This window comes from Struthio camelus, chromosome 10, assembly GCF_040807025.1.
Source record: "Struthio camelus isolate bStrCam1 chromosome 10, bStrCam1.hap1, whole genome shotgun sequence".
NCBI classification, from domain to species: Eukaryota; Metazoa; Chordata; class Aves; order Struthioniformes; family Struthionidae; genus Struthio; species Struthio camelus.
The window spans coordinates 30146279-30173263 of NC_090951.1; the positions used below are offsets into that span (position 1 = coordinate 30146279).

General features: G+C 48.1%; 2 protein-coding genes across 14 annotated transcripts; one reads left to right on the top strand and one right to left on the bottom strand.

Moving 5' to 3' along the window:
• Positions 1-40: 40 nt before the first annotated feature.
• LOC104138463 (uromodulin) lies at positions 41-10611 on the bottom strand. Of its 10 annotated transcripts, none has more exons than XM_068955421.1 (9): positions 10427-10611; positions 6684-6750; positions 5995-6162; positions 4972-5194; positions 3989-4149; positions 3084-3329; positions 2242-2401; positions 1643-1787; positions 41-935 (listed from the first exon to the last, which is right to left on the bottom strand). In XM_068955421.1, the coding sequence occupies exons 3-9, from the start codon at positions 6078-6080 to the stop codon at positions 835-837; spliced, it is 1122 nt and encodes a 373-aa protein (XP_068811522.1). In that variant the 5' UTR covers positions 6081-6162; positions 6684-6750; positions 10427-10611; the 3' UTR covers positions 41-834. The 10 variants fall into 10 exon arrangements, with proteins under 10 accessions (XP_068811522.1, XP_068811517.1, XP_068811519.1 ...); XM_068955416.1 differs by having other exon boundaries at positions 793-935; positions 4972-5177; positions 10431-10573; XM_068955418.1 differs by having other exon boundaries at positions 793-935; positions 4972-5177; positions 10427-10549.
• DRC7 (dynein regulatory complex subunit 7) lies at positions 10183-26221 on the top strand. Of its 4 annotated transcripts, none has more exons than XM_068955410.1 (18): positions 10183-10260; positions 11275-11429; positions 11907-12081; positions 12972-13097; positions 14281-14475; positions 15131-15343; positions 15606-15824; positions 16678-16806; positions 17846-17918; positions 18451-18579; positions 19510-19638; positions 20283-20509; positions 21397-21612; positions 22684-22794; positions 23923-24033; positions 25049-25243; positions 25594-25733; positions 25895-26221. In XM_068955410.1, the coding sequence occupies exons 2-18, from the start codon at positions 11293-11295 to the stop codon at positions 25983-25985; spliced, it is 2616 nt and encodes an 871-aa protein (XP_068811511.1). In that variant the 5' UTR covers positions 10183-10260; positions 11275-11292; the 3' UTR covers positions 25986-26221. The 4 variants fall into 4 exon arrangements, with proteins under 4 accessions (XP_068811511.1, XP_068811515.1, XP_068811516.1 ...); XM_068955411.1 differs by lacking the exon at positions 10183-10260 and adding an exon at positions 10651-10714; XM_068955414.1 differs by lacking the exon at positions 15131-15343.
• Positions 26222-26985: the final 764 nt, after the last annotated feature.

Here is a 26985-nt window from a genome sequence, read left to right on the forward strand (position 1 = left end):
TTGATGGTTACAAGCCAACAATATTTATTTTCTTTATTTTAAAAAAATCTTTCTATCAATAGGTCCATTTGCCATCCTTCAGAAGGAAGAAATATATGCGTGTGCCGCGCACACACACACACACACACGCACTGTTCAGAGCAGTACTTTCTCTGTGCTAATGCTACATCATCTGTGTCACAAAGAACTAAGCGAATTCAAGTTTTGGTAGGCAAATAGCTAATGTGAGTACTTCAATCGCCCCACACTTCTGGGTGATTCTTTCCAGGGAGGAAAAAGCAGGAAGGAAGAACCTCTCCCCTGCATTCAAGGGTTCTGAAAATTTCTACTCTACAAATGAGACCATTTTAGAAATGTCTCTTTCCTCTGCTCTGAGCTGTGATGACTACTACTTCTCAAATCCACCATCCTCCCAGTGTAAGAAAGACTCTGGGGAAAAATAGTTATTGCATTTGCTCCCTGTAATCACAAAGCAAAGCCCAGAAGCAGGGCTTGCTGCAGCTAGTATCTCTGGATCCCACAAAGCACAGCAGCATGCCCAATCCCACACCAGATGGATGGAGCCCTACGAGGCAGCTTCATGCCCTGCTTCTACCCCTTGTGCTGCCCCTATACCTCAGCTTTCCCAGGTGCATGTTTCAAGTCTAGTCAATGTGGGCCAGGAGAGGGTGAGAAGGTGCAAGGGGTACTGCAGGGAACAAAAATCCCCTGATGTGGCTCATTCTTTGAGCACTATTTGAAAATAGCTGTTGCCGCCTTCCCCCAAATCCCTGCTAAGAAGCAGGCAAAGCTGACAACTTGCTATTGCCATGTTTATTTGGAAACAGCTATTTTCTACATTGTTCGTTTCTTCATGGTGATGGCTACAGCAGCCACAGTGAACACGCCAAGCACACACAGCAGAACTAGGCCCCCAGGAAGCCACATGTTGGGTCCTGCCAAAGAGAAGAAAGGTTGGTTATGCATCTGGGTCTCCTGAGCAGAGCCTGGGTGATGATACAGAATCTCCCAGCTGGCAGGAATTTTGGGACAGGAGCCAAGTAGAGGAGGTCATCTCTTGTGATGGGTAAGAGTCCCTGGGGCTGGAGGTCTGTCAGGGCCCTGTGGGCGATAATAGGCTTTAATTGCCCTGACCAGCCTCACCTGGATCCTCCATCCACACCCTCTGCCCAATGGCTCCATTTTAGCTCAGGTTTGGGCCTTCACTCCTCTTCTGAGCTATATTGTAGGTGGGTTTGTCCCCAGCCCTCTTCCTGGACTGTTGTTTGGTTTTCCTAGAGTGACCTTAGTTCTCAGGAGGAGTCTGGCTTGCTGGGTTGATGCTGAAGTCCACCATTTTTGAAAAAGCAGCCTTCACTGCCCAGGTGCAGTACCTCTAGCCTTCCGGCTCTTGATCCCTTTCAGCCCTGCTTTTATGCCGAGCCTGTCCTATGCCTCATCTGGCAGCAGCTCATGCAGCACTAGTCTCTTTATGCTCGTATGATTTCTGGAGCACGCAGCACATGGCAATGATACCTGAAAGACTCCACGCTCCTGTGCAGTGCAGTGGTTTTTAACAGCCCTTTTAAAATAATGTGGCATTACCTAGACAGTTGCAAGGGTCTTTGAGCTGTTTCCATCCTCCCTGGAGGGACATACATACCCCCAAAGTCCTTCTGATCAGTCTTGGAGTGGAGGGTCTCTGCTTTTGAGGAGGGAGCAGCCAGCAGGTGGATGGGTCCATAGGAGACAATCTTATTGTAGTCATCTGCCAGTGCTCGCTTACTCTTTGAGTGCCTTGGGCATTGCTGTTGACAAAGCAAAGGGAAGGGAGATGGGACCAGAGAGCAGGGGAGAAGCCTGCCCAACTAGCCTGCTAAGTGGAAGATCTGTCCCAATGCTCTCCTCTTGGCAGAGGCACATTTGGGGCTTCTGCCTGGGAAGAGTTGATATTGCAGACCATGAGAAAGGAGCTAGTTTCTAAAGGAACCTTTAGAAACTCCCCAAGTCCCAACATAAAGGTCTTCTCCCACAGCCACCCAATGCACAGGAGAGAAGGGGAAAAGGAGCACCTGGTGCGTGCAAGCCCTTGTAACTTTAGTTCAGGGCCGTGGGGTGAGCCCCTGTTGTTCAGCAGTGCTTATTGTGCTGAGGTACTGGAGGCCAGGCCAGAGCAGAGTCCTTTCTCCAAACTGCAGGCCAAGAGAAGGGAGATTCCCTCTACTAGGCCAGGGCACAGTGCAGACAGCAGGGAGAGCTCACCTTGGCACAGGGCTCTGGGCTGTCTGGGAGACACAGCCGAACACGGCAGTGCAGGAACACCTCTGAGTAACCAACAAACTGAAACATCTGGAAGCTGAACTTGGCCATAGTGCTCTCTCCAATGGCATTGAGGTATGTCACCGTCTCATCATGGGGACACCTGGGGCATGATAGCTGAGTTAGCAGAGGAAAATGAGGGAAAGCACCCCAGCGTGCAGTACCGGCAGTTCTAATTTGCACCAGAGCACACAGGAACAAGGTACAGCCTTCAGGCAGAGCTGAACAGGAGTACTTCTTTCTCAGTGCTTGTGGGGACAGGCTTCCTTGGCTCCCTATGCTGTGTCCAGTACAGGGAGGAGCTGCCACCAGGGCAGGGAGCTGGTTAGTGTCTTGCTCTGCGTGGCCATAGCTGTTCTGTGAGGTGGGAGTGAGCCTGGCTGGGGGGGATTCACGTCCTGGATATCCACATTACTAGCTTTAGCTTGGCCACTGCCACCTGTAACATGGACCTCTTTAGTAGACCTCTCTGCATACCACAGCAATGCCCTTCTCTTCCATCCTTGCCCTTTGCCTTCCCAGCGGGCTTGGAATGGTGCTGGGTGTGTTGTTGAGGAAAGGCAGCCCAACTGCAAGCAGAGCAACACTAGGAGAAAAGGGCTCAATTCAGAGCAGTTAGGGGGTTCATCTGCTGGGTTGGCTGTTCCAGCTGTTCAAGCCTGGGAAACACTTGACTGACTCACTGCTCCCTTGCAACAACCTGTCCACAGCACCCAGCAAAGGCATGTGACTGTGCTAGTGATGCCTGTGGCAAGGAGACCACGAACACTAGAGACACCACTCACCCCTTCTTGATGAGCTCATGCCGCACAGCCTGATAGGGATCTGAACTTGGTGTGGCCCAGCAGTCCTCAACACTCAGGAGGAAGTACCTGAGCTGATGCTGCCCTTCTATCTTCAGCATGACATAGAGTGTGTCTGTGAGGGGGATGGCTGCAGGCTGGTGGTGATAGGGCTGGAGGTAGGAGGGTGTCTTGTAAAGTTTCATGGTCACGTTGAAGTGCCCTTCTTTGACCACAAACTGCACCAGCCTGAGAGAAAAGGAGCAGAGCGGTCATGAACAGAATGAGAATGAGGCAGGATGGGCATAGCACAAGTTAAGCCATTAGTGTAGATGAAGGTCCTGCATGCACTAACTCTTTGCACATGGAAATTCCTCTGCTCCCTTCCCTCCCAGGTGGAGCCCTACTATCTCATTGAGAGCCTGGCCCCGAGCTGCCTCCCAGCCTTGTACATGTGTAGTGAGGACAAAGGCAAGGATGGCCCTGGGTCTACTCTGCTCAGACTCTGCTTTACTCAAAGATTCCCACTGAAGTACTGGGCAGTGAGGGCTAGGAGAAAGGTGACCCAAGGAGCCCCCAACCTGCACCTCCACAGGGGTCAGGTGGGGTTGTCTTCCAGGCCCCTCCCCTTATTTTTTCACGAGTTTGTTTCCAATAGAGGAAGTAGAAGGAAGGCAAATTGCATGTGCATATCCCCCTCCTTGGGGCAGTCCAGATTCCAGCCTTATCTTGAAATCTAATTTGGGGCCCTCTCTGGGATGAGAGGAGGGAGGAACGGTGATGTGATATTGCTCTCAGAGCTCCTTACTGCCTCCCCAAGGCCTTTGCAGATCATCTCATTGAAGGCATCTATTTTTCCACAGGCTGAAAGATACCATGTCAAAGGCAAGGTAAGGTAAATTACTCACCTGTCGATGGCGGTGAGAGCGAAGGGCACTTTCACCACCTGCTCGTAGGCATAGACACAATCAAAATGTACCTCCAGCTGAAAACTTCGGGAGATCACACCCCCATGTGCTTTCCGCTCTGACTCAATGATGTTGGAGTATGACACATGGGAGCTGTTTTGCTGGAACGACACAGAAAAAGTCCCTAGACTGCTCCTAAAACCATACACAAAGCTCCAAGCCCAAATTCAGACAGAGTTGCAACTTTTTCAGGTTCACTGTGTATATTCAGTAGGAAATTGCTGGGTACCCTCTGCTCCAGGCCTTCTGGATGTCTGTTGGGGTTTTGCCTGCTCAAACCATATGTTCAGGGGCTACTGGAAATCTTCACTGGAGTAGGTAGGAATCAGGATACAGACACCAGGTAAGACAGCTGTCCAATGCAACATAGAGCTGGAGCACCAGCTTCTCTGCGTCATCCTTGGCCCGTGAGAACATGGTAAGTGATTTAGGGAGCCCTGAACTCAAGGGAACCCTTCACAGTGGCCAACTAGCCAGGCACAGGGCAACCCCACAGGGCAGTGGGAAGGGCATGCCTCTTCCCACTGCATGACTGGCCATGTCAGACTCATCTCCTGGCAAGTGACAGGTCCCACCACTGCAGTGTGCTCTGAAGAATTAGGTGAGAGGTCAGTGGGCTATAGCCAGGACTGTAGAGTTCAGAGGATGCTGCTACAAAGACAAGAGTGGTTATCATCTAGCAAAGAGCACACTGAGATTCCCATGCCTTGCTGAACAGGGCAAGATGTGTTGCCAGCAGCAGTTTGGCAGAGGTAGAAAAGCCTTCTGATAGCCCTCATGGAAACCTTCTAAGGGCTTTACAGCCCATGAGATAAGAGGAAAAGCCACCAGCATTTTCCCTTGCTGTCACTACTCAGCATGGCTGCTTATCTCACAGCTTTTAATTCAGGGCTATGCAGACAGGCTCTGTGCTGCATTCTCACCTGAATCACTGATCCACAGGCAGTGTGGTTTTCACCTGTGAGAATGGCTGCAAAGAATAACTCGCCCTCTTCTTCCCTTTCTGAGACCTTGCACGCCTGGTTCTTCAAGTGGACAAGCTCCTGGGGGATTTTCAGGAGTTCAAACACCTCTTTCCTCACCATCATCTTCATGTGCTCTTCCTCGCAAGCCAACTTCAGTACCACATCTGGGGGAAAAAGCCATCTGCAATAGCAATAAGGAAGAGGCCTGAAGGAGCCCTAGGTCAGCTATGGAATGGTACAGTCCCACCAAGCTCAATAGACCTTCATTCTAGCCTTGTTGGAGGCTGCTGCTGCTAGGCACCTTCAGAGACACTGGACAGAAGCAAAAACCAAACCTTTGGGAACGTGCAGAAGTTAATATCACTCTGACATTTTCTATTGGCTGCCTAAGACCTGCAAAGGTCCACAGCTACTGCTACTCTGAACATACACCATTCTTAAGCTCAGGACATTAAACGCAGATGCTGTGGGTGTAATCCCTCCTGCAGGGGCTTTTACAGAATCACTGCACTCTGCCATGGAAACCAGACAGGGACAGTGATCCTCTGCTTCAGATGAACAAGATACAGCTTTTGACCAGTGCCTGGAAGGAGCCTTCACTATACCTATGCTGAAGTCCATGTGGCTGTGTTGAGCCCACAAGGCAGCGGTGCTCTGCAACATGCCCTGGTGTCCTGACACAGCTACACCACAGCACAGCTTCTTGACAGCCCAGGTTTCCTTCATACAGGAATTAAAACTTTTGGGGAGGAGAAGAATGGCATGTGGCTGGGGCTCATACCAGCCTGCAGTCAGGACATGGTGGGGAGGCACGCACCTGGACCAGAAGCCAGATTGTGCTCATGGGGCTCTCAGTGGAGACATAGGCCCTCGTTGACTAGGAACAGTGATAACACCAGTGCATCCTCCCCTCCACTCTTCCCTTTGGTGCTTGTGGACAGACTGGGAATGGCTCACTGGCATCCCCAGCCCCTACCTTACCTTGGCAGAATGCCCCTCTGAAGCCTGGTTTGCAGTTGCAGATCGATCTGTCCTCCAACACCTGGCAGTCCCCCTGGTGCTGGCATGGGTTTGGTAGGCAGGCATTCAGGTTTCTCTTCAGGCGGATAGCAAACTGTTCCCTTCTGCCTTTTGGGCTCATCAGTTCAGCTATAGCAAAAGCAATATGAGGAAGTTGAAATGCAGCAAGAATATTTACCCTACAAGATGCACTAGAGTGAACTCCCCCTGCAGTGTGATTCCCCCTGCCCAGCTCACAAGGGCTGAGATACCTGCTTCTAGCCACAACAGGGTCACATTGCCACTGTGCTATTACATCTGAGGAAGAACCTCCCACCTCAGCTTGCCCAGAAGGATGTTTGTGTGACTGAGAACTTGGCAGACCCTTTTAAGCACAGCTGAATTCCCTTGTCTGTAATCTGGGCAGTGCCTGTGCCCATCTCCATGGATTTTAGGCTATGTATGGCTGGGATGGAGTGCCTGAGGCGTCTGCTTATTTTGCTTTGGCTTCCCAGTTCCTGCCCTCCAGAGCATCACTTTGTTGTCCCCCTTTAGCAGCTTCAGTGGTGTCCTGAACGAGCAACCCAGACACAGATCAGGTAAGGATTTGACCTCTTCTTTCCACACTACTTGGCTGTAACCCAGCAGGGACAATAAACAGGACGACTCACTCTTGTTGCCTTCAGAGACAGCCAGACAGAGGGTAGGAAGCAGCAGCAAATATGTCACAGTCCCATACTGTAAAAAGAAGCAGGTTGCTCAGTTTTCTAGCATGCTCGCTGGAGATGATGTTAATCATTCAGAAAGAGCCAACCCTCAAGCATACTATATTTCTGTACTATATTTCCTGTAATAACTACAAGTTCAATGGCATAAAGCCATTTCCTACGCGCAAGAGCCAGGAAAACCCCTTTGGAAATCAGGTGGCAAAACCCCTCATTCAGTCCACTAGGCTAAGATAAGGTCCAAATATTGTCCTGAATTTAGATGGTGTAGAGCTGAACCCTGAAGGGCTATGTCAGAAAGAAGGGTTGGGAGAAACCAGATCTCAGGTTAGCACATCCCTGCTGACAATGTTAAAGCTGTATTTCAGTACAAAACAGCACTTTGAGTAAAACCACACAGTGGAGGCATAAATCCAGGCTCCCAAAAGAGGAAATGAGTTTTCTACTCTCCTCACCACTGCCATAGCTCTCTCTTGAAGTTTAGAATTTGCAAGAGGATCCTTGCCTTTCCAGTCACCCTTTTTCAGAACAAGGGAGACAATGGGATTAAAACAAAAAGCCTTGAACACAACCAAAATGTATGCTATAAAACCTATAGCTCACCTCTATCTTGCTCACAGATAAAGTCAATGAAGTCTCACTCCCTCCCCCAGCAAATCTCCCCTGCTAGGTCAGATAACAGGTTTCTTTAGAGAAATTAACACTGTGGTGCTGGATGAGCCCTCGAAACTGGAGTGTCCTTATCAGAAACATGGATATGAGTCAGCTTGGGCTGGTGGCTAGAGCAATGCTCCGATCTGCCTTTGTCCTGCACTTTGCATGCGCGCTTAAAGTAGGGCAAAGTAAAGAGCAAAACCTCCATCCCCATCTGGCAGCAAACTGTATATTCCCACAGCCTATATGAAGCAGCTGCAAACACCAAAAATCTAGGCAAGGAGGATTTATTCCCAGCTTTGCTCCTTAGTCATTGCAGCAAAGCTACCTGCTTTGCAAAGCTCTTGAGACCCAAAACACCAGGTAGAAGCACCTGTCTCAGCAGGGCATTACTCCCAAAGCACAGTCCCTGAAGACTGATTCCAACTGCCAGGAAGGTTGTGCAGCTGGGGGTGCTCCAGCCTGGCCCTGGCTGCCTCTGCACAGGCGGGAAGGACTGGGCAAAGAGCCCCCCTGTGATGGGATCATGACCCCTTTCATCTCCAGCTCGGCATGATGATCTGGACAGATTTAGGAAGCTCTGTCTGCCTTTTTAAGGAGACAGGAGTTGCTGCCTACTTGCAAATTGCTTTCTAGGAAAAGAAATCTGTGACTTCATGAGTAGTGATCCTGAGAGATCCCACCAACATCCTCAACAGAAAGATTTCATCTGTTGTCATTCTACTCACCATTGCCAGGCCAATCTAAGCTCATCCACCCACAACTGCCCACGGGTCCTTCTCGTTCTCCCTGCCGCGCGCCTTATATCACCTTCCAGCAGCTCATCCTGCTCCCCCACGCAAACACGCTTTCTCAGCGATTGCACAAGAGCCGCCCTAGCATCCTTCAGCAGCAGCTGGGAAGGAAAGAGCTCTCCAAATGTTCATCCTTGTGCACAGACCTTCCTCTTAGCTCAGAGCTTGTGAATGCTCAGCCAATTTATGGCCCCGGTAGGATGCCACATAGAAGTGTTTGCAATATCCTCGAGAGTCTAGGTTTTTATGCATCCAAATGTTTTTGTGGAACCTGTTTTGCACTCAGCAATAACAATAGATCCCAGAGCCCCACAGAAGAACGCCAAATAACTGTGTACTAAACGCACATGGCTTAGCAAGCACATGTACGTTTGCTTTGGCTGTTTTTTAATGACTTCTGAAATGTAAGATCTGGTGAGAAATACTGTGAGGGACAGAGGGATAAGGGCTTACTCCTACCATTCTTCATGTTTATTTGGGAAATAACAACCTGCAAGGAACAGCAGCCACTCAAATAAACGATTCATGATGTTTTATATGAACTAGGATACTGCTGGACATAGCAAACATATTCAAATGAAAATAATTCAAAACAGCCTAACTGCAACTTTGCCCATATTCTCACCATTTTTATTGCATGGCTTGCTATATTCTGTGCACCCTTAGAGTTTTAATTGCTACAGTCAGTCCAATAGAACACCAGCTACAAAAATATAGCCAGCTAGATGCATTTTGTTTTCCTAACCACAATGAAAACCAGAAAACAAAACTGTTTAGAACCTGACCCAACTGAGAGCCTAATGAACTAATAATTAAAAACAAAACAAAAGCCTCCTGCAAGTCCCTGTTGCCAGATTTGGGGTGAGACACTCTGCTTTGCATTACACATTTTACAAAGGAATTAACCAGCAGTGATGCTTGTGTTTAATAACTTAGTGATGCAAAGGTAGCGCAGCCTGCAGGCTTAGAAAGCAGCAAAGAAAAAGGATGACGATTTTTGGTTTTTTTTAAAAAGCAAAGAGTAAAACTCATGAGGTTAAAGGCGGCCCCATCATTTCAGAGGACCTGATGGCAAAGCAGTACTGAGCTGGTATGGTTGGGTTGGGGCTGTTTGCTCACTTGCCCAGGGGTCCGTGCACCCTGGTGCTGCTGAGGAGCATGTCCTCAATGCTTTCCGCCTGTTCCCAACTCGTTTCGCACAAACATTTGCCAGAGGCGGGGGGGAACGACAGCATGCCAAAGGAAACCCACCTTCTGCCCAAACGACGAGGCGAGGAAGGGGGCAAGAGCCGCGTGCCCAGCGGCTGGGAGACGCTTGGGCGGGCGGCAGGTCGGCGGCAGGGTGGCCGGTGGCTGGGGGCGGCCGAGCCCAGGGAGCCCTGAGGAGGCCTCAGAGCCGGGGGTGGCCAGCCCGGGGCTGCGGGTGGCCGGTGGCCCAGCCGGTGGTGGCCCAGCTGGGGCTGCGGGTGGCCGGCAGCCCGCCTGGGGGCAGCTGGTGGTGGCCCGCCTGGGGCCGTGGGTGGCCGGTGGTGGCCCGCCTGGGGCCGTGGGTGGCCGGCAGCCCGCTGGGGGCAGCTGGTGGTGGCCCGCCTGGGGCCGTGGGTGGCCGGCAGCCCGCTGGGGGCAGCTGGTGGTGGCCCGCCTGGGGCCGTGGGTGGCCGGCGGCCCGCCTGGGGGCAGCTGGTGGTGGCCCGCCTGGGGCCGTGGGTGGCCGGCGGCCCGCCTGGGGGCAGCTGGTGGTGGCCCGCCTGGGGCCGTGGGTGGCCGGTGGCCTGGCCGGTGGTGGCCCGCCTGGGGCCGTGGGTGGCCGGCAGCCCGCCTGGGGGCAGCTGGTGGTGGCCCGCCTGGGGCCGTGGGTGGCCGGCAGCCCGCCTGGGGGCAGCTGGTGGTGGCCCGCCTGGGGCCGTGGGTGGCCGGCAGCCCGCCTGGGGGCAGCTGGTGGTGGCCCGCCTGGGGCCGTGGGTGGCCGGTGGCCTGGCCGGTGGTGGCCCGGGGCCTGCTGGGGCGGCAGCGCCAAGGGCAGCTCTGCGGCGCACGCGGGCCGGTTGCCATGGAGCGCCGGGAGCAGCGGGAGGGTGAGGCGGCGGTGGCGGCCGGGGCTGGGGGCGCAGGCCCCGCGGGGCAGCGGGCGGGGGCCGGTGAGGTGGCCGTGACGCTCGGGTCCCCCCGGTCAACCCCTCCGTCCTTGCGGGCCCCGCGGGGCTGCCGTCCCACCGCCCCCTCCCTGCATGCCAGGCATACTTGCCACCCGAGCACGGCCTGATAAAGACAAGGTCTGCGTCTCCATTTTCAGGCGCTATCTCCTCCGCGCTGGGGTCAGTTTGACCGCAAGAAGGGAGGGGAAAAAACAACCCCAGCCCCCTCCTCAACCCTCAAACTCCCTGCAATATATAGTGCTGTCCTTGGGCTGTGGCTCTTCTCTGTTTATTTTGCTGCAAAAACTCCTCGTCCCTTAAGGCCCCCGCAGAGCGCTGGGCTGCCAGCCCGGCCTAGCACAGCCCAGCAGCGAGCAGGACCAGCCGGGCCCAGGTGCTTGGCTGATTTTCAGAGCCCCTTGCCACCCGGCAGCACCTCCCTGGAGTGGGGGATACAGTGAGGTCTGAGACTGCAACCTGGGGATGTGTGATGCCCCACCGAGCAAGGCTCTCCGTTTTCTCCTGGACAGGAGGCCAGGGGTGAATAGCCCTCCTCCTCCCTTGGCCAGGGTGGCCTGGGAACATGCAGAATTATCATAGTAAAGGTAAAAGAGGTCAAGCGTTTTGGAAGGCATCAGAGCCCCTGGTGGCACGACTTCTCTGAAGCAGCTGGCAATGGTGCCAGCTGGAGGCAAGGCCTGGGTGAAAGGGTCCTGAGCCTGATGCTGCCACCTGATTTCCAAAGCAACACCTCTCAGCCATGTATTCACTGGGCCAAGTCCAAATTCAAATTCAGCATTCGTCCTTTTGTGTCGCAGAAATAGGAACTGCGCTTCTGGATGCCTCAGCCATGCTCACACACTACATCATTCAGCCCAGACTGTGGGAGTGTTTCTGCATTACTGTATATCTGATCCCACTCCCAAACTCACCCTGCTCTGTACTCTTCTCTAGTGCCGAGGAGGAGGCAGGATGGAGGTCCTAAAAGAGAATGAGGAAGAGGAGCAGAGAGAGGAAGAAGAGCTGAAAGCTTTGGAGATCAGTGATAAACAGCATGATGTGGAGAGGAAGTTGTCTGTAGACCAAGCCTGCACACCAAATGATGTACCGTAAGTTGCATGTGTTTTTCCCTTATTGTGATGAGCAAGGGATGTCCCTTTGCAGTCTGTGGGGAGGGGAACATTTCTGGGGGCCTGCACATGTGTGAATGGCATGTGTGGTCCCCATGTGCAGGGATGTGCATGTTTCTGTGTGCCTGGTATCCCAAATGTGTTTGTCCAGAAGTGGGCACATGAGTGAGTAAGAAGATAACACAGTTTTTTTTCAACTGTTCACTGCTCTATCAAGACATTATATACCAATCTCCCCGAGCCTCTAGGTCTATATCAGTTCACCATCACTCCAGGGAAGCTTGGCTATGTCAAAATTGATGCCTTCCTACTTCAAATTCTGCTTCTTTGCCTATGATTCCCCACTTTTCCCTGGGAAACAGGAAGTCTCGGCTGCATTTACACAGCGGCTCATTCTGCCTGAATCGTTCTCTGCTTGTTACCTGTGTCTCTCTCTGTCTCCTCCTGCCCTTGAAGCGATTTTGACTGGAGTTCCATTGACACGTCCGAGTTACCATCTTCCTACAAGACAAATTCCTCAAAGGAAAAGAAGCTGCTACGCATTGCCGACAACTTCCTTCAGCAGTACGCTCACCTCTGCCCCGACCGCGAGCCGCTTCTCCTTCACCCAGTCAATGAGTGTGGTGTGGAGGTACGGGATGGTGGAAGGCTGGGCCACAGCACATGGGGCAATCAGCTTCCATTAGTACCGAGCAGTGGGTAAGGACAGCAGCCCTATCTGCCCTCCCTCCTGGCCAAAGGGAATGGAAACCCACTCACTGCACACACGTGAGTGAGACACACAGCACCCCAGTAATACCCTAGCTGTCCATATCCACCAACCCATCTGATCACTGACACAGCAGCGGTGTACACGCAGGCCTCATGCAGCTAACAGCCCTGCAACACGACATGTGGGAAACAGGAAAGACAACAGAAACATAAAGAAGGAAAGTAAAAGAAACATGTGAAATATATGAGTTTCTACCCAGACTCAGGCTCAGAGCTATGGAATTTGGATCCAGATTTAGGTCGTATTCCAAGGTTCCCAGAATTTATTCAGGATAGATTTACACGTGGAGGTTTGTGGTTTGAATTTGTAATAGAACTGGGCCCAAGCTGCACAGCTGCTGTCTAGTTCTGGATCTGATACTCCCCCAAGCATGCTACTTTGGATCAACTTCCCCCAACATTTGTATCAATGTCATGCAAAGCAAAAAATGCCAGAGGGTGTAGAAGCTGGAAAGAGCAGTAGCTGTTTGTCTTACTTGAAAACGAAGAGCAGAAATCTCTCGCATCTGTAATGTGACTGAGATGAGTTTGAATATTTAGCCGCAGACAAACAGAAATGTCCTTTAGCAGATGGCCTCTCAAAGCCAAGCGTTTTCCATCTCAGAATGCGTGTGGAGGGCTAACGATGCTGTTGATATGCTCTAGGGACGTCCTGAATGTGAGCTGCATCATCCAGGGGTGGTCTAAGGATAGCTTTGGAGAGGGGACAGGAATCTGCTAGCTAACCAAAGTCTTCTTGTTGCCCTACAGAAGTTTGTGAGCACAACGGTGAGACCAACCCTCCTGCCTTATACAGAGCTGTACCACTGGGAAGGCTGTGCCAGCTTTGTCTCTGATTACCTCACCATGGAGCCCCTCAAGTCCCCTATCGCACCAGTAAGAAAGGGCTGCAGTTCCATCAGAAACAGCCCCATGGCCAAGGCAACAGTAGCCAGACACCATGTAGACACTCCAGGGCCACGGCTTACACTGGACTTTGACCCCTCCAACATCCCCTCCATACTTAGGCCAAACCCTGACTCTCATAGGCCCTGTGCGCTCTTTTTGGAACCATATTCCCACTACATGCACATGCACCATTCCTATTGGGCCTGACCCTGCTTTCTGTCACCCCAGATGGCCAACAGGTCTGCTGTGGGTTGCAATGGCAGTCAAGCTTTCCCTCCAAGACCAAGAGACCTTGGAAAGAAGGAGCATATGAAAGCTAGGAGATGCTAGACCTCAGTTAGCAGTTAGCAGTTTTTAGGGGCTTTCAACATTTCTGTCTCAATACCTGCGATATTTTGAGGTGGCTCAAGGGAGATTTCCAGAGAAGGAAGAAGGGATGATGCCAGAACAGAGGCAAGTTTTTGGCTGGTGTGAATCAATCAGCTAAAGCAAAGGGGCCACTCTCTTTGCTAGCAAGGACTGCTGATGCCTTGCAGAGTGCCCCAGACAATCTACACACTAACTCCATGTGGGCCAAGTGTATTCCAAGAATCCCAGAGTTCACTTTGGGACCACAGAAAACATGTTTCTGTTTAGCAGACAGAGACTGTCCTGATCACCTAAAGTGTAGTTTGAGACCTGGGAGCAGACTCTTTATGTAGAATCTCTATATGTGTGCTATGTGCGTATTGATTCTGTGCTTTACCTGGTCACCAATAAGAGCCAGAAGGGAATGTGTTCTCTCCTTTAAAACTACGATTTGGCTTATGGGTCTTTTACTTTGAAACTCTGCAGGCTGACTAGCTAGAGATGGAGGTAAGCTCCACCCTGGAGTTGTGGTTGGCATTAGAGTCTCAGCAGTCTGCCTCGTCTGTCCTGCCCATCCCTCCCTATGGTTCAGTTCATCTCCAGACTGGGGGTGAGATGGGAATTTCCCTAGATTGTTTTGGAAGGGACATTCGGGGTCTGTGGAAGTGGTCACTCCCATAGGTTTATATGGGAATTTTACATAACATGCAGAGTTAAAGGTGCAGAGAAAAGGACAATGCCTCCTCTTTCTCCTGCTCTTTGCCCGTGGCATGTTTCACCTTCACAATATAAGCACTGAGAACATATGTCCCTCTCTTTCAAGCCCAGTTCACTCTATTCCCCAACCACCATCCTGAAGTACCATCGAGGGAACTGCTTTGACTTCAGTGTGCTGCTGTGCTCCATGCTGATCGGAGCTGGGTATGACGCTTACTGTGTGAATGGGTACGCCACCCACAAGATATGCACCATGGACGAGACTCTGGAAGTGTGCCCACTGCTCAGGAAGCCACAGGAGGTGAGGATCCCAGCAGCGAGAAGGCAGGGAGGAGCCCAGCTTGATGGTTCTGGTTAGCCAGAACACTAGTAAGAAAGATGAACCATGCTGCAGACCGGGAAGCTGCCATCCCTGGTATAACTGTGCTGAAGTAAGGATAAGCCTAAGGGCAAGCTGCAGGGCCCCAAACTCCATCATCCCATGTGCTTTCCAAGCATGTTGCTCATTTTGAGAGGCCATAGCTTGTCTGTGTTTTGGCCATGTAGTGCCTACAACAGGCTCAGGAAGACAAGAGCTTGGCAGCATGATGCATCCCATGTTTCCTTGCTGCAAGATGGAATGAAGCTCTTCTGTGAGTGCTTATTAGGCTTTCTGGGATATCTGTTGGTTTACTAGGCCCATCCATGCTTGAACCACAAGGTACCTGTAAGCCATATGTTGTCTCCCTTCCCTTGATCCCTGCTGGGTTTCACAGCAATACTAGGCCCATCCATGCTTGAACCACAAGGTACCTGTAAGCCATATGTTGTCTCCCTTCCCTTGATCCCTGCTGGGTTTCACAGCAATACTAGGCCCATCCATGCTTGAACCACAAGGCACCTGTAAGCCATATGTTGTCTCCCTTCCCTTGATCCCTGCTGGGTTTCACAGCAATACCCTGCTTTTGCGGAGGCAGGTTCCAGAAGAGGGAGAGAAGAAGTCCAGCAAGTATAGAGTTAAGCCCCCCCCCGACCTGCAGAGCAAGTTTGAGCTTCAGCAGGAGGCCAAGAAGGAGGCAGAAACTGAAGCTGCCAGAGAGAAAAAGGAAAGGGAAGAGGAGGAAAAAGCCATGATGAGTCAGCAAGGTTCATCCTACTCTGAAAGTCCAGGAGCAACAGCTGAGACACAGGTAGTGGCTGACCCAAGAAAGGTGCTCACCACCCTCCATCCCTGAAGTATGAAACACCCGTGACCTTAGCCATCAGCATTTGGTCTATGGGAGCGCAGGGTGAGGTGGCATACAAATATATACTGGGTATGTACTGCATCACTGTTTTGAAGAGTGTTAAGGGCCCGGAGATCTTTAGCAGTCGTCAGAGAAGGAGAGAATATGATTGTTTGGGGGTTGGATTAAAATGACAATAATTACTGCTCTGTCCTCTGCTCTACAGGAAATGGAGAAGCCCAAGCGTGACCCTTTGTATGGCTTACGGGTGCATGCGTGGGTCTTGGTTCTGTCGGGGAAGAGGGAGGTTCCAGAGACCTTCTTCATCAACCCCTTCACAGGAAACAGCCACAGCACCACGGATGAGCAATTCCTTGGTATCGAGAGTGTCTGGAACCACAGGAACTACTGGGTGAACATGCAGGACTGCTGGAACGGCTGCAAGGTAACCATCCCTTGTACATCCCTGTGCTGATGGACAGTTGGGCTGACCTGAGCCCTGGGAGAGTTGAGATCCACAGCAATCTAGGCTTCCACTTTGCATCCCCCTGCCTTGGCTCTGGTCACATCGCTCTGGTTACATAGGCTCTAGGTCCTGTATCTGCAGCTACTCCATCACATCCCAGAACCTGAGCTAGCAAATAAGGATCACTCCTATTAAACCCAAAGGCCTGTACTGCTGCAGAGCTGGCTTATGGTTGTGGATGTACCCAATGGCTTGTGGATGTACCTTATGGCTGCGGGGTACCCAACCTCACAACAGTACTAGCATACCAGTTGTCAGGCCTGGCCAGATGCCCGTTCCCTCCCCAGCTTTTAGTGTGGAGGATGTTCTGAGTCAGTCAGGTTTGGCTCAGGGCAGGGGTATCTTCATGAGGCTCTTCCCATACCTCAGCTATTCTGCAGCAGATATAAAGTCTGGGAGGCCAGCGTCTGAGTTAGAGCAACCTTTAGGCCCAAGTGAATGACCTCAGTGCCATCCATGACCCAGAACAGAAGAGCTGCTAGCATCTTCCTGTCAGCTGTAGCAGAGGCACTTTGAGGAAAGGTTCCTGCAGCCTTCCTGGCACAGGGGCAGCCTTTGGGGTCCTACTAGCCAGCCAAGGGTCTGACAAGACCACCTCACTGAGATCCAGGGTGAGGTCTGTCTGGAGTCCTTAAACTTTCTGACACCCAGCCAGATCCAGAGCACTGCTGATGTAGAGGAGCAGCATTCAGATTAGGGTCAGGCTCTTGGCCTTAGCCTCCAGAGCAGGAGACAGCTCTGTAGCTAAGAGGCTTTCTTCTGTATGGCCTAGGATCTCATCTTTGACTTGGGTGACCCTGTCCGCTGGGAATTCATGCTTTTGGAAACCGACAAGCCTCATCTGCTGCTCCCAGATGTTGAGGAGGATGAAGAGTTATTTGACAGGATTATGGACAGTGTGGTGAGTGACCCAGATGATAGATCTCTTGCAGTGGGGATGCTGTAGGGAACTGGTGTGTGTTTGTGGGCCTGTATGTGCCTGTGCAACTGCTGCCCTCTCCAGGTTGGATCAGAATTGCTCTAGCTACATTTTGGTTGGCACATACGTTTTTCTCAAGCTTGAATAGTTCTGATGGTTTTTGTAGTAGATCCCCCAAGTGCTATTCACTCTCTGCGACACAGTCACAGCATGCAGCACAGTGGAACTTCTGGTCTCCTAAGTGGCTGGGGATCTCTGTAGTCTGCTGAGTTCTGGTGGCTCAGAAAAGCCTATGTGGGGTTAGCACCCAGATTCCAGTGTGCTGAACGTTGGGATGAAATAATTTTCAAATTAGAAAATCCAAAGTGAAATTTTCCTGGGCTCTCTCTCTCTCTGCTGGTCAGCACCCTGCTCTCCTGGCTGCTGGGTGGAGTTGCCAGCAGAATGTAGAAATAATATATATATTCTGATACACCAAAAATGCTGTGTGCTAAAAAAAAAAAAAAATGCTGTGTTCTCCTGGTGGGAGAACACAACGTGATAACACAGGCATTACAGCAGCACAGCATGACAGGGAAACACTGATAACAGCACATTCTCTTCTGTTATCTAATCTTCTAAGCCCATGCCCATCACCAGGGAGGAAAGCACCTTCCATTGGCTATATAAAATAAAGTGGTCATTAGTTTGAATGATGATTGTCACATTCATCCCCTGTCCTGCATGACTGTCAACCATGAGAAGGCCATTTCTTTATGCTGGGGTCAGGACGTGCTAGTGACAGTATGGGGATTCAATAAAGCTCCCCTTTCATGTAAAAAGTGTAGTGTGCTGCTTGCCTCTGTCCTCAGGCTGCATGTATGGCTGATGTAACTCTTACATAACTGTGCCACTGTGTTGCTCAGGACCAGCTCAGCCTTGCATGAGCTGGGATCTAATTGCAGCACAGCATTCCTTACAACCAAAATGCACAGTAAGAGAAGCTGCCAAATAATGGAAATCTCTGCTTCTGTTTCAACAGGAAAAAGAGGAGGAAGACAGGAGGTTTGACATGCCACCATCCTGGGTAGCCCCAATTCAGATTTCTCCCAGAGGTACTTATTTTTCCTTTGCCTTTTGCTTAACCCCGGGTAAACTTTTAGTGGAAAGAGGACATTTTGTTTATCTCACTCAAGAGTTCTCTCTTCAGGACTGACAAGCCACAGCAGTGAATGCAGTATATCAAGGCATGCAACAGCTATTGGTTTGAATGCCTTCACTCATTGCACTGTCTCATCCATGGTGAGAAATTCCCCCAGACCCACACACACTGTTCAGACATTCCAGGGGGCTGTTTCCCTGCTAGCTGAGTGATTTTACCTGGGATAGGCTTTCTGATAGCATTATGCACAGGGGACTGCCACTGATGCATTACCTAATGTCTGCTGTAGGAGAGAAAAGAGTGATTAGTCACTATTTTAATGTTAAAGTACAACAGGCAGGGTCTGAACAGCTTCACAGACAGCTGAATGCAACTGAGAGATGCATGGTTCCCCTTAGATCATGGCTTTCTCCCACTTGAAATCCTTTTCCTGGGGCTGAGCACAAGGGAATCAGTCTTTCTGACACCGTCCTTGCCCACTGCAGAATTTGAGACCCGCAGTCCCCAGGGGAGGAAGGTGATCCTGTACAAGAAAGCAAAACTGGAGAAATGGAGACCGTACCTGAACAGAAATGGGCTGGTCCAACGCCTCGCTGTCTATGCAGACTCACACTGTAAGAGAGATGAGTGAACACGCTGAACACAGTGAGCAAACACAGCATGGGGTGTGCGGACGGGAAGGCACAGGAGGGGATGTGGTACCAGAGCAACCCTTTCTGCCAGGATTTCTTTTGTGCTTTCTCTCCTCCTTTCACATTTGTGAGGGGCTCATCTACCACAGCTCCAAACACATCTTCACATTCACTGTCCATCAAGTCCCCAAAGCTTTCCAGCACTTGTAGGGCTTCCTACTAGAGTCTGAATCTGCTTCATGGCCAAATAGTGATGCTGTTCAGAATCACAGGTCAACTGCTTGGATTTTCACTCTTCAGAGAAATAGAAGGTTGGTTTGAACTGACCCAACAACTGTAGCATCGCTATTCCCACCAGTGTTGACAGGACCCATGACTTCTCATGGGTTATGTTATGTAGTATGGGTTATGTTATGTAGGCAGTTATGTAGTGTGGGTAAATAAGGATATTCCTGTACTCCAAAGCATTATTCTTACACAGCTGGTCCAGGAAACCATGCAGATTCCTAACTGGACATAGAAACTCCTGTCTCCAGCCCTCTTGGATAGAGCAAGGCCCCTATCTCATTTCCCTTCTCTCCTGATACTATCATGAAACATCCGGGATGGAATTTATCTCATCTAACCTTAGATATCTGCAGTGCTGCCTTTCCCCTCTGAGGTAATCACTCTAGTTCTTGATGATGGAGAGGAACAGGCCTTTTAAGATATAATTCATCTAATCAAATATAGCCTAGGATTCATCTACAAAATGTCTCTGTGCACAGGGACAATTCCAGAGACTACATTGACTCTGTCTCCCCCGGCTGTATCAGCATAGGGTGCTTGTCCACACACTGGCATTGCATCAGATGAATCCTACCATCTCCAACAGGCTGATGTAAGGCTGTGAAATGGTTCGTCTCCTTCCAGATACCAAAGTAGTGGAGGTGAAGGAGTGGTTCAAAAACCGGGAAGACATGTTGGACATGAGAGAAGTGAACAGACAAACACAGCTGACCACGGAACACTTCCACCCAGGACACCTCCTAGGTCTTAAAGGTATTCCAGCTCATCTGGACAGCTAAGGCAACTGCAGCTGATGGGACTTCATGTGAATCCCTCCTAGCACTGGCAAAAGCCCAGAGGGGAATACTGCAAACTTCTGGGATGAATTGCCTAGATTAATAACAATGAGGTCTCCAATGGAGAGGAGAGAGTTGGGTTGGTGCTCTCCCAGTCCTGGGGAGCCCTACCCCTCCAGCATAACAGAGGAAAAAGACTTATTTTCCACAGTAAGAGAGAAAATCTCTATAGTGATATAATTTACTTTTACCAGTAGAGGTGACAAAAGTAGAGTTTCTCCTCAGTTTTATGTTCTGTCTCTCAGTGTTGTGCAGCTGGGAGAGAGAAAGCCTTCTATCACATCTATTGCTAAAGCAGGATTTCAAACCAAGAGGCTGTGCTGGTCCATGGTTTTGAAAGAACAGAGCGCAGGCTTCGTTCAAAGCTCTTCTGCCATCCTCAGGCCATAACATATTGTCACAGAGCAGCATTCCCTTCTCAGACACTTATATGCACTAGATAATCAGCCTTGTGATTTATTGGCTTGTCAAGAAAATGAGACTTCCTCTTGACAAACCTGTGGTCACCAGTATTATTATCATTGACTCTGAAAATGTATGCAATCTCTCCTATGTCCTTAGCGCACATCTATACATCAATGGAGCCAGAGACTGAACATACGATGGAGTTTTACAATGAGGCGCGAGTTGATGGCCTCCAGAAACGCATTGAAAATGCCAATGAGATGACTGAATACTTCACTGGACGGGATGACTTCCTGTACTTCCGGCACGTGGAGTTTGGCAAAAGAGTGAAGAAAATACATGTGGCTGGCACCAGAATTGACATTAACTCCCGGCCTATAGTGGTACGGCCAAGACAGGAACAGAAAAATAATTGTCACTGTGATATTTATACTTTGCAAAACGTACTGTTTAAGACTTTAGGTTCATTTTCACTGGGCACAGCCAAGACAAAACATCAGATGACATGTCCAGGCCTTGTTCAAGTGTCTTGAACTGTGTTGTGTGTCTTGAACCTTGTTGCTGTGTCTTGCAGTTGCTTGCCTGACACAGAGAGTCACAGTGTGACCTGTCATCACAAACTGCATCAAGCAGCTAGAATGAAACTAGGAAACTGAGACTTGGAAAATGAGTCAGAGGAAAAAAAGCCTGGCTATGATTTTGTATTGAAATGTTCACAAGACTCAAAACTAGTCACATGATTTCATATTCTGACCTCAAACTAGTAACATTTTGGGATCCGGGTGAAATGCCGGTGATCACCATCACTCTGACTGTAGGCAGTCAGTTGCTACAAGCAGCTAATCTACTTCTCCCTCTAGTCAGATCTGATTTGGAGAACAGCAGGACACCCACACCTGACACATGGCAATGTGGCTCAGACACTTCACCTGCTAAGACAGAGCCATGCAGTGGCATGCTTTTGGACCATTACCCAAAGTGCTCTTGCTTTTTTCCCTGTGTTGGGGAAGCTGGGAAACTTTGTTGTGTTCCAAAATACAATGCTTCCTGCAGCTTCATATTACATATTGCTTTAAGCAGCTTTGATTGTGCTTTTTCCCAGTCACAGAAAAGAACAGTATAGCCATGGGCCAAGCCCTTGAGAAATGCCAGCACAGACCAGACAGAAAGGCCCAACTTTTACCTTGGGTTTTTACCCAGCTATCCACAAATCTTGCAGTTTTTCTGTGTTGTCTAACTGGCTGCCATCTTCTTTTCCACGCCTCATTAGCAAATCAAGGAGTGTTTCCACAGAAACCCAGAAAAGCCTCCTGATGAAGATGTAGCAGAACGTATCTTTCTGATCACAGAGGAGAGAATCAATCTGACATATCACCTCAATGATAAATATATCACTGCCTCAAAGAAGAATTTCCTCAAAGGGGCAGAGAGGGATAGGAAGGGAAATGAAATCATCATGACCCCAGAAACATGCATCACATACCAGGTACAGAGAAAAACAACTTACAGCTTGAAGGTATTTTTAGATCACAAGGCCACGGAAGGAAGGTGAACTGCCAGTGAAAGCTCCACCTGTCCTCCATCTGCACACCTTCCTCCCAGACAGCCTCCTGGCTGATAGCATGAACACCCCTGGGGATGCACTAATATGCTGGAGGCGATTAGGCATGCAGGACTTGGTGTAGCATGAAAGGCCTGCTCTAACTGTGCCTGCAGTCAACTTTCCAGGCTTGGTCTTCAGGAAGCGTAGACACAGCCACTGAGATCCTGCAAGATGCTGTTTCAGCAGCTGTTGGGCTCAGTCCTGCTGGTTCATTGTAGGGAAGCTGAAATTTCCTTTGCCTTTCTCTCTCAAACAAGAGATTGCTGCAGAGAAGCAGAAGCAGGTATCCTGGATTCTAATTCCAGTTCTGCTGTGGACTTCTGGTGTCATGTTCTTGCTTAAATATCTCACAATTTACCCAGTAGACACAGAGAAGATCCTGAGGCTTAATGCATTGCTGCTAAATAGAAAGCCTTAACCAAAAGATATTCCAAGCAAGTGGGGTACTGTCATGTGGGGGGGGGGGGTCAAGCCACTATCATCATTGATATAAGTCTGTAATGAGGAACAGAAGCCTACCTAAGCTCTGCAGTGATGCTGCACAGTTATGCTTAGGAAAATCAAGGAGAGATTGCAAGCATAAGATTTATATTATTTATATTGTACTGGATTTATATATTATGTAAGTTGTTTTTAATGTTCATATTTCTCATTGGGGAGAACACACAGAATGCAAATGCTAGAGTGCTGTCCTTTCGTCTCTAACCCTGTAAAACTAGTTCAAACCAAATAACAGCAGCATCAGCAAAGAAGTGCGACATGCAATCTGGTTCACATTACTGGTGGATTCAAATTCCAGATGAAGTCCAATGAACTACTGACCATGGGTTAGATGTTTCAGTGGTGTAAATCAGTGTCACTGTACTGACTGTAGCAGAATGATGCTAATTTATATTAGTGGAGTACCTGGTCCCATGCATCCAAAGAGTCTTTCGCTAGCCTATCTCCTTCCAGGTGGGATCCTCTGAGACGGACAAGAAGCTGCTCCATCTGTACAAATTGTTGCAGAAGTTAATAGAGGAAGAGAAGCAGCTGAAACACGAAGTCTGGGAATCTGCAACAGAGGTAAGAGGGAGTTCTCCACACTGCTGTCAAACTCAGTCAGGTGTGGAAACAGTTTCAGCTCAGTGGTCTTCAAAGCATTCCCAGAATAAACTGTGATAAAAATAAAATTCCAGTGTCACAAAACTGCCCTCCGTGCTGAATTACAAAGCTTGCAACCAAAGTCATTGTCCAGTGAAGATGTATCTTTAATATCTTTATGGGGAGTCACTTTCCAAATCCTGCTCTTACTCATCATTCTCAGGTAGGGAGACAGTTTCAGAGAGCAATTAACAGCATATGAATTGCAGCATCTGCCTTTTGACTATGGATAAGACTAAAGAGAAATGATGGCCAAAGAAGTTGTATCTAATATAAATCTAGTTGTTAGGCACTTCTAGGTAGAATAGCCATAATGTTGAAGTGATTTTTTTGTAGGAGCAACTATAGGGAAATAAGTTATAAAATAGATTGCTTGTACTGCTAATCACACAGGGATCTGTGTAACAAATCCGTATTTTCAGCACGCTTTGTAGTCACTTTACAATGAATGCGTTCAATCTTGCAGATGGGGGCAAAGCTATTGGATTTGAAGATTAAAAAAAAGATTTTATGAGGAAGAGGAACTCCTGAAGGAGCTGGAGAGGGAATGCACAACAATGTTACCCCAGAATATTATTAACATTTAAGAACTAGGTTGCAAACGTCCATTCTTCAGAGATTTGGAGGGTATAAACTGTGACTCCACAAACTACCTCACCCAATTTCTCAGTCCTGATGTATTAACAGACTGAAGGTTCACATTGCTTCTGCTGTATAACCTGTTAAGGCAAATAAGCCAAAGCTAACAGTGCAATTTCAAAACCAGTGGCAAAATTCTGACTCCAGAAGAGCATTATTAATGAATAATATCAATAACCGTATTCAAAATGTCATATAGTGTAGCGCTCTTTTAAAATTAAGACCATTATCAGATTGACCTATCAGCAGGATATGAACGTATTCACATAGATGTTTACCTAAAATTTACTTGGTCTTACGCTATAGTTCTTGTACATAGCACCTGTCCTGATAGCAGGTCAAGCATGTAAAAGTGTTGTCATTTTGTGGGAAAGCTAAGATGTCTTTTTTCTGTTTTTTGTTTTTTGGAAGGTGCTAGAAATTTTGAAGATCCGTGAGGATGAAGAAGCAGACATCAAATTGACGGTTTCAATTTATGATACAGAGCGGAATGAAAAGAGAAGACAAGAGTATGAAGCCACGGTAGGTAGACGTCATCAATCCCAGTATTTATTACACATACAAAGGAAACCCAGAGTAAGGTTTTCTTTCTAAGGAATTCTCTCCGAAGAACTTCTACTATTATTAAAACATAGTGGACCAAATCCCTAACAAGTTTAAAGGCAGCACAGCTTCAGTTGATTTCAGGTGAAAATATAACATGGTCATGCCATGACCTTCTGTCTTGCTGGAAAAAACACACATCACAGAGAAAATCTGTAAGTTTATTTTTTTAGTTAATAAAGAAAAAAATTAACAAGGATTAGTTCATTATAATAGGGATTATGGGAGGACTGTGGTAACTGAATCCAAGCTGCACCTTTACAAACAAGGATCATTTTGTTAGGAAAATAAGCACTTCTTAGGGTAAATTTTATTCAGCTATGGCTCAGATATTTACTTGGTTTTCATTATTACTTGCAAAGTTGATTTTGTTCCAGGGTACCTCTTGAGGAATTAATGGCTTATGAACATTCTGAACAAATGTAAAAAGATTCTGGAATAATTATTTGTAATTTGTCAAGGTCTCCAGAATGTTTCTTCTGGATGATTTGGACAGAGGTCTCCTGAACAGAGTTTATAAAAGGCAATACTAGGTTTTACATGCCAAACACATCTGGCATGAAACAAAAATAGAGGGAAAGATTCAAGAACCAGCTATTTGCCAGCCAGCAGGTTAATATCACTCAATATCCACTCCGTGGACAATACTTTCTTCGGAAGAGATATCTCCACAATCAAGGAAAACAGGAGAGATGTTAAAAAGCACAGTAGAAAGTAAACTATGGAATAAAAATCATACTGGGAAAGAGTTAGTATGATACAGCTAATGAAAAGCAGTAATTAATTTTGGTCAGACTGTAAGAAAAAGAAACATTAATATTTCCTTCATAGCAGGGTATAAGAGTTTTGGCCTTTGCTCTTATTTTGCCTTATCACAGGATGTTTGGGACACAAGTGAATGGGATCATGACTCTTTTCATCCTTTCCCCTCCAGGATGATTTAATGGAGGATGACCTCCTGGGACAAGAGGAGCAGGACCTGGATTACCTAGCACCTTTTCTGATTCAAATTGGCAATATAGAGAAAATGAGCAAGTGGCAGGCCTTGCGTCTCAGGGAAGACTGCCTGACTGATTTTAAGCGTCGTCTCACTGACAAGGCCAACGTCATCCAAGCTCACTTACAAAAGGTATCCCCAGCCTTGTGCTGGGATGTGCATGTTACGGGAGCGTCTTTTGCTCTGGCAGGAGGGTAACACATATTTCTTAATTTTGAGAACAGGCAAGAAACAAGACTCCTTTGATTACTTTAAGAGAGCTATAAACATGCCTTTATATTTTTCTGTCTTTAGATAGAAAGTGAGATCAAATGATGGAATAGCCCTAGGGTCAAATTTGGTTCCTGTTTTGGAAATAAGATGACTGTTATTTATGGCTTCCTTCAGCTTGGCTTCCCGAACTTTGAGTTGCACTTTTGTGTATTTTTGCTCCACACTCTCCTGTCTATTCCCCCAATTTCTTGTTGCTCACTCCCCATCAGGAGGTAGAGGAGCTGCAGAAGAAGGATCAGTGGTATCAGGAAAACCAGAATCAGCTCAGCATGGAGGACGAAGCTGACTTCTTAGCCTATTGCTCTGAAACCATGTTCCGTATCCGCGTTCTAGCCTTGAGGCTCAAGAGGTAATGGGAAAGAATGACTGACTGAATACAATGTCTAGGGGTGCAGAGGAGATCTACAAGTTAACACTCCCAGAAACTCAGCACTGAAGGTATTCTGTAAAATATTCTATTCTATGCCCTGCTACCGTTTTTGTCTGACATTCCTCCCCTTCTTGTCTTAGGGAAAAACAGGTGGCACCACAGAAATACCTTGCTCTCGAAGAAAAACTGCGCAAGGACCCTCGCCTAAAAGTGCACCTCAGTCATCCCTGATTTCTCCTTTATTCTCTCACACCCGACACTGGAAATCAGTGTTGAAGCCTGTTACAAATGCCCTCAAAAAACATAGAAAGGTTTTCCTACATGCCTTCAACAAATCATTTGTTACTTAACTAATTAGATTCTGCTAAAAGTCTTTCTGCGGCTTTCTCCAGAATTTGTTGGGATCCTCATTGTAGAGAATATTAAACCCAAAGTACTTTAATTCTTATTTTTAGTACTTTATTTCCAAATAAGTTGCCTTTGACAGAATTTTTTTTGTTAGCTGTTTTCCTAGTGACATTTTTCTTGCATTAACTTGTACCACTACACTCTCTCTTTCTTTTCCCTCTTTTAAGGCCCACCTATAACTACGTCAAAAGTCTGTAGGAATGCAAGCTGTCTTCTCATGCAACATATGCAGTGTTGAACACTGCAGTCTGAATGACAGCTTACCTTTAGGTTCTGCTTCAGAAGTTGCTACAACGTTATGTATTCTGTATTGTAGACCTTTTCTTCCTGAAACTTGCTCCCTAACTGCTGACACCAGGAGCAGCATTATTTAGGAATGTTGGTTCTTTTACATTCCAATGGTATCGTAATTATAATCTCATCTTATAAGCAGTACAAGCAAAGATTTTTAACCTGTCAGCTCTCAACAAATATAAAAATTCTTTGATCTCATTTAGAGCTATTAACTACAAAAACCAGCAAAGACTAATACTTAAATTGACCAATTTTGAATTTTAACGTCTTTAGTTTTCTCTCTGAATGTCTCTAATCACTGTTCACAATTGTTGGCAGACAGGGTGAAAAATCAAGAGGAACACAAAAAGCATTTCAGATCAAAGGAGTTTTGGTTAATAATCATTCTCTGAGATCCCCAAATGGAAACCACGACGGGCATGCCACATATTAGTATTTTTGCAAGTTCCTGAACCTGATAAGACTACAACTTTGTATGGCACCTATAGCACATCAGGCACCTTAAACACTTTACAGATTTTAGCTACAG

What these genes read in the sequence shown, in the direction of transcription:
- LOC104138463 (XM_068955416.1), bottom strand. Translation starts at nt 10,472, where the DNA reads ATGGAGACGCAGACCTTGTCTTTATCAGGCCGTGCTCGGGTG. An exon ending in TGTCTCTGAAGGCAACAAGA is followed by an intron (nt 6,163 to 6,683) that starts GTGAGTCGTCCT and finishes CTTTTGCTATAG; the next exon opens with CTGAACTGATGAGCCCAAAA. An exon ending in TGATCAGAAGGACTTTGGGG is followed by an intron (nt 936 to 1,642) that starts GTATGTATGTCC and finishes TCTCTTTGGCAG; the next exon opens with GACCCAACATGTGGCTTCCT.
- DRC7 (XM_068955410.1), top strand. Translation starts at nt 11,293, where the DNA reads ATGGAGGTCCTAAAAGAGAATGAGGAAGAGGAGCAGAGAGAGGAAGAA. An exon ending in AAACATGCATCACATACCAG is followed by an intron (nt 21,613 to 22,683) that starts GTACAGAGAAAA and finishes ATCTCCTTCCAG; the next exon opens with GTGGGATCCTCTGAGACGGA. An exon ending in CTAGCCTTGAGGCTCAAGAG is followed by an intron (nt 25,734 to 25,894) that starts GTAATGGGAAAG and finishes TTCTTGTCTTAG; the next exon opens with GGAAAAACAGGTGGCACCAC.